This window comes from Ooceraea biroi, chromosome 3 (assembly GCF_003672135.1).
Source record: "Ooceraea biroi isolate clonal line C1 chromosome 3, Obir_v5.4, whole genome shotgun sequence".
Lineage (NCBI taxonomy): Eukaryota > Metazoa > Arthropoda > Insecta > Hymenoptera > Formicidae > Ooceraea > Ooceraea biroi.
Genome location: NC_039508.1, coordinates 3223371 through 3235487, shown reverse-complemented (window position 1 = coordinate 3235487; position 12117 = coordinate 3223371). Strand labels below are relative to the sequence as shown.

Genomic DNA, 12117 nt, shown 5'->3' with positions numbered 1-12117 from the left:
GCGCTACCACCTCTTGAGAGCGCGGAAGAAAAAAAGAGGCTCCCGTCCCGTGAGTCCCTTTCGATCGCCATCAGCGGGCAGCTAGTCAGCGAGGATGACGCGACGAAAGAGAGACGGCGATCGAGTAAGTTGAACCGCATCATCGAATAACGAAGGCTGCGGTGCGGTTTTCGTTGGTACCTCAAACTGGCCGTTTCTTTTTCTCGCTCGAGCCCGTCCGCTCCTTCCTGCCAAGTGGAATTCCTAATAGCGAGCAGGTGGCGAGTCACGCACGTTCTAGCAATCGTACGAATCGACGGCGGGATGCAGCAGGGGATTCCTCTACGGTTTCCTCTTATTGCGCTCGCGTTTTTGTCCCCGTCCCTTTCTTCGCCTTCTGCTACCGCCGCGCCGTTCTTTCTTCTTCTTCTTCTTCTTCTTCTTCCGAGAACGCTCAGCACACGAAGGTCGGTAGACACGTACCCGCGCGCCAATGGCGTAATGCGAGATTACTATCTAATTTGTATCGCCGTAAAACTCTTCCTCGGCCTCGGTGCAAACGAGACTACCACCATGTTAACGCACGCGACGCCGCGCCCGGCGGAATTTATTTAACGTCGCGCCCTGCTCCTGCAGAAGCCGCTCACTGTTTTCCAGTTGCAGTCGCGCGACGTATCGCGGAGCGTCACTCTCTGCTCATGGAGGTTCGATTAGGCCCCCCGTGGGCCGTTTATCCCTTCCGGCTCTCATCAGTGCTTTACAATATCCCGTGATCGAGGAAGCAAACTGTTTCTTCTTCGGTTGCGCCACGCTTACTCGTTTAGTGCACTCCGCTCTGTTCGAGGGCGGATTTGATAGAAATATGAATCACGCGGTCGTAACGCGAGGCCGTGACGGGATAACTAGCCTGCTCCGACATTTTCTAGCGCACCGCTTCTTACCGCATCTTTACGGTAATCGCAGCCTGCCGTTCTCGTCTAGCGATTTATGCTTATAAATTGCTAATTGATAGCGCGGCCTGGCACGAAACGGCTCGACAGAAGTAGTCTGTTCTCGTTACGAGGAGCAGTTTGCGTCTTTTCGCGACGGCGATATCGATTACGCTTAATTCGCGCGGTTCTGCACGGCCGCGTTTTAACGCAGCTCGCTCGCCCTACGGTAAACGTTTGTAATTATCCCGGTAGGAATAAAGGGTGTAATTATCGTCCAAACCGAGGGGCGCGGCTTGCCGATGCTGGAGGAACCCTGCCCGCGCTCCCGTAGGGCCCTTCCGCTGCCATGCGTACATTTGTGGGAGGATTTAATCGACAGCGTCGATCGGGCACCCCGAAAGTGGCACCGACGCGAGAAATCGAAACAATGGTGGACCACCGACGAGCGTATTTTCCGTACAAGGAGCGCGTAACGTCGCCGGTCGCCGCCCCTTCGTGCTCGCAATACCTGCTAATCGAAGTTATCTCAACACGAGTAACGGAAACGCGTCGAATAACGCTCCGAATGCTCAGTTACAACGTTACCCACACGCGCATCCATCGTTAGAATAATTTTCTGAGAATAAACTTCATAAACTTCACGCCGCAACCGCGGCCTTGCTGGTTTCCACTTCCGGTTTCCCAGGTCTGGCGAGGCGGAAGGGCTTCAGGAGAACAGAGTCATGCCGCGCATGTTCATCCGCGGACGGCGGGGTCGCTCTGGAAACCGATTTACACGACTTTAACGATCCCTCGTGAAATTTATGAGCGGCCGCAGCCGCGTGCCAGCAGCCTCCATCTGCCCCCTCGGATACATCGCGCCCGTACAGAATAATTCTTTTACTGCCGCAGGTGTTGCTACGCCCGGCGTATATCACCCGCCTCGGTCGTGGAATCAAAGTCCGGTCTTCAATGATATACCTCTTTCCAGTCACATACTCGCATACCTTCATCGAGAAGCTGGAGAACCACTCTCGGATCGTTGAAAGCTATCGACACATTTTACCTAAATTCGTTTCTTCTTTTTTTTACAAAATGTCGTAGATGCGTACGCTTTTATGAGGGCCTTTCCCTGTCCGCTATATTGGAATGCTGATGATATATTGCAGCTTGAGATGCGACAGATAACGAAAATGCGAAGTGTGGAACAACGTTATTGTTGCAGCGAGATTACTCGATCGCAATCGCATGCATCCCGATGACTTATGGGGAAACGTAAATTCATATTTAAGGACAAATTGCATCCGGGCGCTATCGGTGCTGCGCTCGCGTGCGCCGCATATGGTAATGCATCGCGCGACATAAGCGGGCTACACGTCGCGCGCGCTTTGTGCCCGGAAATTAGTTCCTGCGTTACGGCTTTCAATTTCTTCGCGTAACGCACAGACGGCGATATTGTAATTTGCTCACGGCGGCTGTGTCCGATCGTACCCTCGCGAATGGGAGCCCCATCCGTTTCTTTGGGCGGATTCGTTCGACCGCTTCTTAGCACGGCCAAGATAAAACGATTCGATAGTACGGATCCAATGCATTTTAAGCACGACCCCCTTGAAGTGTCTTTAACTTCGCGGAAGAGCGCGCCCTGATCCGGAGGGGCTACAATGCTCGCGTCGCACGTGTATCGCGCACGATCGTTTCTCGGTGACAAAGTGGCTTCGCGACGAGGACAAAAGGACCAAGTCAAAGAACGCCATTATGCATGAGAACGCAATTCGTCAGTAAGCCACCGCGCGCGACGCATTGCGGAGCGATAAAGCCGTCGTCTTCATTCTGCTCGAGATCTGTCACGACAGTTTTCTTCATTCTCGCCAGACACGTTTTACTGACTCCGCGCACCATCAAATATCGGAACTCTTCTCTCGCGATTTGCTCCAGTTGCTGCAGCAATAAAAAGTTTCGTTCGGGATGTCACATAACACGCCTTCATGTTGCAGTTCTTCACATTACTGATGATGATGATAATGAAAATGTACTTTGAAATTATATTGGGTCATTAAGTATGAAACTTTACAAATGTAAAAGCGCCATCTTTAACATTTGTTATCTCAAATTTGGCGCCAGACGTCAGTATCAGGTTAGGTTAGTGTGATAGATGTATGTTCGCTCTTCAAATGTCATATTTGTTTGTTCAAATATCTTCATTAGTTTTGTTGGTGGATTCTTTTTTATAGAACTATGGAAAAGTCCAAAATTCGTGTGATTTATGAATATGAGTTCCGCCGTGGAACCACAGTGTCGGAGACAGCTCGTAATATCAACGCTGTATTTGGTGAAGGTTCAACTACTAAAGCAACGGTGGGCAATTGGTTCAAAAACTTCAGAGATGGAGATTTCAGCCTCGCTAATGAGCCACGTGGAAGACCAAAGACGAAGGTGGATAATGATCACTTGAGAGCCGTAGTAGAGTCCGATCCATCTCAAAGTACACGTGAATTGGCATCGATATTCAATGTTTCTATACCCACCATATTGTTCATTTAGCTGCAATTGGTAAGGTAAAGAAGTTGGACAAATGGGTCCCGCACGAATTGACCGATGCGCAGCAGGCGCAACGTCTAGAGGCTTCCCCTTCTTTGCTTTCCCGTCACAAAAATGAATCTTTTTTTAATCGAATTGTGACCTGCGATGAAAAGTGGATACTCTACGACAATCGTAAACGCTCACATCAGTGGTTGAACGCTGATGAACCACCGAGACATCACGCGAAACCCAACGTTACACAGAAGAAGCTTATGGTGACTGTTTGGTGGTCCAGGTCAGGTGTTATCTACTACAACTTTATGAAACCTGGTACATCGATAACGGCTGAAGTATATTGCAAGCAACTGGACGAAATGATGCAACAACTTGCTATTAAACAACCGAAATTGGTCAATCGGTCAATGCCAATCCTGTTGCATGATAATGCTCGACCGCACACTGCACGACTGACCGTGGCAAAGCTACGGGAGTTGGAATTGGAAACTCTCCGTCATCCACCATATTCACCAGATCTATCACCTACCGACTATCACTTCTTCCGGAATTTGGACAACTTGTTGGTGGGAAAATTCTTCAATTCTCAACAGGCAGTCGAATCAGCCTTCCGCGACTTCATCGATTCCCGTACTCCTGGCTTCTATAGTAGAGGCATAGACCAACTACCACTAAAATGGCAGAAGTGTGTAGATAACATGGGCGCATACTTCGATTGAAAATAAATCATGTCCATGTGCCAAAAAATGCAAAAGTTATGTTCTATTTGTAAAGTTTCATACTTAATGACCCAATATATCTGTACGCATATTCATTATAATATCACTACGTTAGTGCAAATATACACCGAGAAAAATTATTTGATTGTATCAACAAGACGTATCTGATAGAATGCATTTTGGTTAAACTAACCAAGAATTTCTAGTTATCACGATAGGACTGGATATTTTATAACTAGAACGTTTGATAGACAGTACTATAAGAATTTGGTTAGTATTTTCCAGTTGGATCTATAAAACTTCTAGTTATATTACACTAGACATAAGAACAAACGAAGATGCAATCAGAATTCTGGTTAATCGCAGGGCACTCCAGCAGCATTCTATTGTTTCGTGTCGTGCGTGTTGATGCATGTTCGGGAAACGGATCGGCACGGACGGCACGTTTTCCTCCTGTAGTGAAATGAAATTAGTGGAATGGCTGGTGAAGTGATGGCGGATGAAAAAACGTGTTCTCTTCTTATATTTTTTTATACAGGGTGTCCCGTAATAATCGCCTAACCTCTCGTATGCCAATAGAGCAGATCGAGATGAAGAGAAAAGTCCCATACGATTTTGCGATATTCGCAATAATAATCCTATACCTCGAGCGGCTCGGCACTCGCCTCCGCGCGCTCTGGATTCGCTTGACTTTAATATGCAATATTTCGATTATTATTGCGAATATCGCAAAATGATACGGGACTTTTCTGTTCATCTCGATCTGCTCTATTGGCATGCGAGAGGTTAGGCGATTATTACGGGACATCCTGTATAAATATCAACGTGATATTTCATTTACAGCAATCCAAGAAAACTCACGGTAATGAAACAGAAAAACGTTTCTTTTCACTAAACAGTCATGTTAATTTAATTAAATACTGTAAGATCTGGAAAGATAGTCGAGACTGACAGGTCGTATAGAGGATCGGAATGAAAACAAGTTGATCACAACAGTAGGAGTATTGGCCGTACAGCCTAAGACCTAGGCGTGTGAACCAGGGATCCCGGAGAGTTCGAGTTCAAATCTAAGGCAGTCTCCTAGTTATTTTTCGCCTCTTACAATTCAGAAGTGGGATAAAATCCGCTACCCCTCGAAGACAGTTGAGATTCATCCGCTACCCCTCGGAGAGGAGGGAGTTGAGAAGCAGCTGGCCGGTAGTGAAGCCTGAACATGGAGATTGGGAAGGACTCAGAGGAGTGAACCAACATGGAGATTGGGAAGGACTCAGAGGAGTGAACCAACATGGAAGTTGGGAGGGACTCAGAAGAGTGAACCAAAAATGGATGTTGGGAGGGACTCAGAAGAGTGAACCAAAAATGGAGGTTGGGAGGGACTCAAGTGGAGTGAACCGACGATTTGGAGACATTCGGGGACGAATGTAATGTCAGGCTGGCCGAGCTGTAAGATCTGGAAAAATAGTCGAGACTGACAGGTCGTATAGAGGATCGGAATGAAAACAAGTTGATCACAACAGTAGGAGTATTGGCCGTACAGCCTAAGACCTAGGCGTGTGAACCAGGGATCCCGGAGAGTTCGAGTTCAAATCTAAGGCAGTCTCCTAGTTATTTTTCGCCTCTTACAATTCAGAAGTGGGATAAAATCCGCTACCCCTCGAAGACAGTTGAGATTCATCCGCTACCCCTCGGAGAGGAGGGAGTTGAGAAGCAGCTGGCCGGTAGTGAAGCCTGAACATGGAGGTCGGGACGGACTCAGAGGAGTGAACCAACATGGAGATTGGGAAGGACTCAGAGGAGTGAACCAACATGGAAGTTGGGAGGGACTCAGAAGAGTGAACCAAAAATGGAGGTTGGGAGGGACTCAGAAGAGTGAACCAAAAATGGAGGTTGGGAGAGACTCAAGTGGAGTGAACCGACGATTTGGAGACATTCGGGGACGAATGTAATGTCAGGCTGGCCGAGCTGTAAGATCTAGAAAGATAGTCGAGACTGACAGGTCATATAGAGGATCGGAAGGAAAACAAGTTGATCACAACAGTAGGAGTATTGGCCGTACTGCCTAAGACCTAGGCGTGTGAACCAGGGATCCCGGAGAGTTCGAGTTCAAATCTAAGGCAGTCTCCTAGTTATTTTTCGCCTCTTACAATTCAGAAGTGGGATAAAATCCGCTACCCCTCGAAGACAGTTGAGATTCATCCGCTACCCCTCGGAGAGGAGGGAGTTGAGAAGCAGCTGGCCGGTAGTGAAGCCTGAACATGGAGGTCGGGACGGACTCAGAGGAGTGAACCAACATGGAGATTGGGAAGGACTCAGAGGAGTGAACCAACATGGAAGTTGGGAGGGACTCAGAGGAGTGAACCAACATGGAAGTTGGGAGGGACTCAGAAGAGTGAACCAAAAATGGATGTTGGGAGGGACTCAGAAGAGTGAACCAAAAATGGAGGTTGGGAGGGACTCAAGTGGAGTGAACCGACGATTTGGAGACATTCGGGGACGAATGTAATGTCAGGCTGGCCGAGCTGTAAGATCTGGAAAAATAGTCGAGACTGACAGGTCGTATAGAGGATCGGAATGAAAACAAGTTGATCACAACAGTAGGAGTATTGGCCGTACAGCCTAAGACCTAGGCGTGTGAACCAGGGATCCCGGAGAGTTCGAGTTCAAATCTAAGGCAGTCTCCTAGTTATTTTTCGCCTCTTACAATTCAGAAGTGGGATAAAATCCGCTACCCCTCGAAGACAGTTGAGATTCATCCGCTACCCCTCGGAGAGGAGGGAGTTGAGAAGCAGCTGGCCGGTAGTGAAGCCTGAACATGGAGGTCGGGACGGACTCAGAGGAGTGAACCAACATGGAGATTGGGAAGGACTCAGAGGAGTGAACCAACATGGAAGTTGGGAGGGACTCAGAGGAGTGAACCAACATGGAAGTTGGGAGGGACTCAGAAGAGTGAACCAAAAATGGATGTTGGGAGGGACTCAGAAGAGTAAACCAAAAATGGAGGTTGGGAGGGACTCAAGTGGAGTGAACCGACGATTTGGAGACATTCGGGGACGAATGTAATGTCAGGCTGGCCGAGCTGTAAGATCTGGAAAAATAGTCGAGACTGACAGGTCGTATAGAGGATCGGAATGAAAACAAGTTGATCACAACGGTAGGAGTATTGGCCGTACAGCCTAAGACCTAGGCGTGTGAACCAGGGATCCCGGAGAGTTCGAGTTCAAATCTAAGGCAGTCTCCTAGTTATTTTTCGCCTCTTACAATTCAGAAGTGGGATAAAATCCGCTACCCCTCGAAGACAGTTGAGATTCATCCGCTACCCCTCGAAGAGGAGGGAGTTGAGAAGCAGCTGGCTGGTAGTGAAGCCTGAACATGGAGGTCGGGACGGACTCAGAGGAGTGAACCAACATGGAGATTGGGAAGGACTCAGAGGAGTGAACCAACATGGAAGTTGGGAGGGACTCAGAGGAGTGAACCAACATGGAGGTTGGGAGGGACTCAGAAGAGTGAACCAAAAGTGGATGTTGGGAGGGACTCAGAAGAGTGAACCAAAAATGGAGGTTGGGAGGGACTCAAGTGGAGTGAACCGACGATTTGGAGACATTCGGGGACGAATGTAATGTCAGGCTGGCCGAGCTGTAAGATCTGGAAAAATAGTCGAGACTGACAGGTCGTATAGAGGATCGGAATGAAAACAAGTTGATCACAACAGTAGGAGTATTGGCCGTACAGCCTAAGACCTAGGCGTGTGAACCAGGGATCCCGGAGAGTTCGAGTTCAAATCTAAGGCAGTCTCCTAGTTATTTTTCGCCTCTTACAATTCAGAAGTGGGATAAAATCCGCTACCCCTCGAAGACAGTTGAGATTCATCCGCTACCCCTCGGAGAGGAGGGAGTTGAGAAGCAGCTGGCCGGTAGTGAAGCCTGAACATGGAGGTCGGGACGGACTCAGAGGAGTGAACCAACATGGAGATTGGGAAGGACTCAGAGGAGTGAACCAACATGGAAGTTGGGAGGGACTCAGAGGAGTGAACCAACATGGAAGTTGGGAGGGACTCAGAAGAGTGAACCAAAAATGGATGTTGGGAGGGACTCAGAAGAGTAAACCAAAAATGGAGGTTGGGAGGGACTCAAGTGGAGTGAACCGACGATTTGGAGACATTCGGGGACGAATGTAATGTCAGGCTGGCCGAGCTGTAAGATCTGGAAAAATAGTCGAGACTGACAGGTCGTATAGAGGATCGGAATGAAAACAAGTTGATCACAACGGTAGGAGTATTGGCCGTACAGCCTAAGACCTAGGCGTGTGAACCAGGGATCCCGGAGAGTTCGAGTTCAAATCTAAGGCAGTCTCCTAGTTATTTTTCGCCTCTTACAATACATTTAGTATTATTATCAAGAAAATCTGGTAAATTTAACAGGAAGGAATTAATCATGCTCATCTGGTAATTCCCAAAGGAATTCTGATTCGTCCATTTTCCAACAGACAAACTGGTTGAACCTACCAGATTTCTAATTAATGTAACCGGTTTTTTTTGCAGTGTATGTATCGATGACAAACGGTCCTGGTAAAATGGCAGTTTTTCCAATTTCAGGCACCGCCATGGGAACTGTGCTAACCACCATCACGGCGAACGACGTTGACAGCTCGCCAGCATTGACCTATCGATTCGGCAACCTGACGAATCCGGGGCCCTTCAGCATCGATCGTTACGGCGGCAAGGTCGTCCTGCGAAAGCGTCTGGACGCCGAGACGGAGTCCGAGTACACTCTCCAGGTGATCGCCAGCGATGGAATCCACGAGGCTACGACCGACCTCACCGTTCGTGTGACCGACCTCAACGACAACGCGCCGCGATTCGAGCAGGCTGCCTACGTGGCGGTTCTTTCAGGTACGTACGCTGGCCTCGGAGGATGATGCCCCCTTGTCCCACGGTGGGATGAGAATGTCGAGAGGCAGGTAGCAGGCGAATCCGCGATCGAAACTTTGACGCTGATCGGACGCGATCGTCGCGGCGGTTATCGCGCGACGTCCGCTCCAGCGAGCAGGTGATAATTCTTTCATTTATAGAAGAACGATTGCCCGGAAGATTGCGCGCGGCTGTTCCGTGAAGCGGTAGCGTGGGACGGAATCGCGCGGGACGAGCGTTACGTCGCTCGCGTGTCCAGCGAGGTGTGAGATCCTTCGCGGATCGTTTTGTTGCCGAGTCCTCCCAAAGCGTCGCGAAGCCTCCTGCGGCTTCACCGCGGGCACGGTGCGTCGTTGAAGGAATTAAAGTCCGTTAATGTCCCGCTTGTGCATGGAATTACGCGTCCGTCTTATCGGGATTGCAACGATTTTGACGAATCTCTCTCATTTCGGGAACGCGGGTGGTCCGTTTAATATCGCTTTACACATTCCGCGGCTTACCCGCGCGTGATCGAAGCCTACACCGAGATCACGATTTTATCAGGCCGAAATTCATTATCGCTCGCACCGTGAAAGTGTTACTGGTCGCGTGAGTTCTGTCACCCGCTAGACGATGCTTCAGCGTTCCGTCGAAAAAATCGAAGCAACAGAGGCACAAAGAAATGAGAAAAGGGTGGAGAACGGGGGGGGGGGGGAGAGGATGGATAACAGGCGGACCTCTCGGCGCGAAATAAACGCGCGTTTAAAAACTGGTTTTTAGTAGACACGCGTTGTCCTGTTGCCCGTGTTCCAAACTCGAATTGACACCGCGCCGAGATAAAGCGCGCGAGAAAGAACGGATGAGGGGGCGGGGGGGGGGGACGGGAGGAGGAAAGAGAGTGGCAGAAAAAAAAGACGGGGATGAGGAGGACCGATGAAAAGCTAGCTGCTCAAACGCGGGAGAGAGAAAAGGATACGGCGCACGGGGAAGGAGGGAGGGAGAGAAAAGAGTGCGAGATCTCTCGGCAGGACAGGAATGGCGAGGATGGGAGGGCTGTGGAGGATTGCGAACTCTCCTCGCACATAAATAAGCGCGAGGACACCGTTTGCGAGGCAGCCGAAAAGCCGCCTTCACTGCAACCGCCGGCCGAGATCGCCGGCTTCGAGAGGACTCTCGAAACTTATTAAAAATACATAGGCCCGCGCCTAATGGTGCATTTGGGTGGACGGCGAGGGGGTAGGGCAACAGGGGAGGGTGGATTGGCAGGCGGTGGATGTGGAAAGGGCTCGAGCGGGGAGCTCCCACGGCGACGAGACCGCGAATTTGCATCCTCCTCTCCTTTCCGGCTCGTCCCGTGCTTCGTCTCGCATGTTCGCGAAAAGCTATGTGGCGTTGCTCATGGTGGACAGACAGGATGGCAAGATGGTAGGTTGCAGATACGATCGAGCGGAGAACTTTCGGTGAAAGTTAATGAACCATCCGGCAGGTTAATAGGATCGTTATAGATGTTCGTAAGGGTGATAACATCAAGGTAGATTGAAAACACCTCCCCGCGGTGTTACTCTGAAATAGTGCAAATTTTAATTAAATACAAAAATTACCAGTCATTAGCTCGTAGATGCACAATCTATTTCTCTACTAAACGCGCGATATTTATCTCTGACTGGAAAATGAATGAAGAAGCTGCTGCTGCAGGGCTGTTGAACAATGATACGAGAATCAGCAAAACTGTATTCGCGTCGGCCAAGAGGTCGAAATATCGTCGGACGGCGAAGCGGGATTAAGAATATAATAAGAAAGGAGAGAGGTGCACACTGCTTAAAATAAGAATTCATCTCGGTAAGATGTGATGCGAGCGTGTGCATGTTCCACGCGGTCATGTGAGCCTCGCAATAATTATGCAGTTCTTCTCGCTCTTCCTTCGGGGTCGTTCTCTTCCTCCTCCTTGCTTTTGCGAGAACGCTCTCGCTCTTGGCTTCGGTGAATCTCGAAGAGCTCGATGTCCCCCGAGTTTATTTCGGACTCTCTTCCATGCACGCGGCTCTGGGCCTCCGTCCTCCTTTGCCTCGACCACTTTAGGCCGCGGCTTGGCACATTAATGCCGAGTTATCCGGCGATTTGAAACGCATCGAAATGATTTCTGCATGCGAAACGCGCCATCGAAAGTCGGACCCACGGCACTGCGCGGCGATTTATATAACTGGTTATTATTTCATACTTCCGTTCGGCCTGATGTCGAGAAGGCTTAGCCGTCTCCCCTTCGCCGTCCGCGAAAAAGCGTTTGTAATGCCGTTGCCGATGGTGGTCGAGGACGTATCTGCAACAAGAACACGTGGAGAGTATCTGAACTCGCCTGTGATCTTTCTCCCGTGCTCCTGCCCTTCCTCGCACAATGTACGACGCGATAATCGAGCTTGCGAGAGTGCTCCTCGAGTCGCTCCGCATCGTTCCTTATATAATAAATACCATCTCGCGTGAGACTGCATACGGAGCTTTTTAGTTACAGGTAACTTCGTAGCTATAAATATCTTTCACTCATCTGGTGTTGCACGATTTAATATACGATGTGTTGTTTTTTTTTATTCCAGAAGGACGAGACAATCTGCAGGACATTGTGACAGTGAACGCCACGGACGATGACCTCTCGGAGGAGAACAATCGTGTACGGTATTACCTGCTGCGATCCGTGAAAGGATTTTCGGTACATCCCATGACCGGTGTCGTGACTGTTAATCGTACGGCGATACCTAGACCGATACCGAAAGAAATGGACCTGGCCATCGTCGCGGAGGACTACGGCAAGCCTGCGCAATCGTCCGTATGTTCGGTCATTGTGCGACTCAGTAGTCTGAAGAGCGCCCTTCCCGGACGCGAGTACAATATCACGGTAAAGGAAAGCTCGCCGAAAGGCATGACGCTGATGAGGCTTTCCGATGTGGACATGCTGGACGGCGCCATCGTTGCGGGCGACGGTAGCGGCACGTTCGAGATATCTAGAGGCAGACTGATCCTCTCCAGGCCGCTTGATCGCGAGATGAAGGACAGGTGAGCATCGATGACTGAAATATAACTTTAATTTTGCAAGTTA

The 12117-nt window shown here is 49.5% G+C and overlaps 1 protein-coding gene across 1 annotated transcript in view; it reads left to right on the top strand.

The window, feature by feature from the left end:
- The window catches only part of LOC105281383 (protein dachsous), a 64370-nt gene that overhangs the window by 48770 nt on the left and 3483 nt on the right, over positions 1–12117 (top strand). Inside the window, exons 14-15 of the mRNA XM_011342588.3 lie at positions 8736–9032; positions 11618–12074. Coding sequence (XP_011340890.1) covers positions 8736–9032; positions 11618–12074 — 754 coding nt within the window. The remainder of the gene's footprint in view (positions 1–8735; positions 9033–11617; positions 12075–12117) is intronic.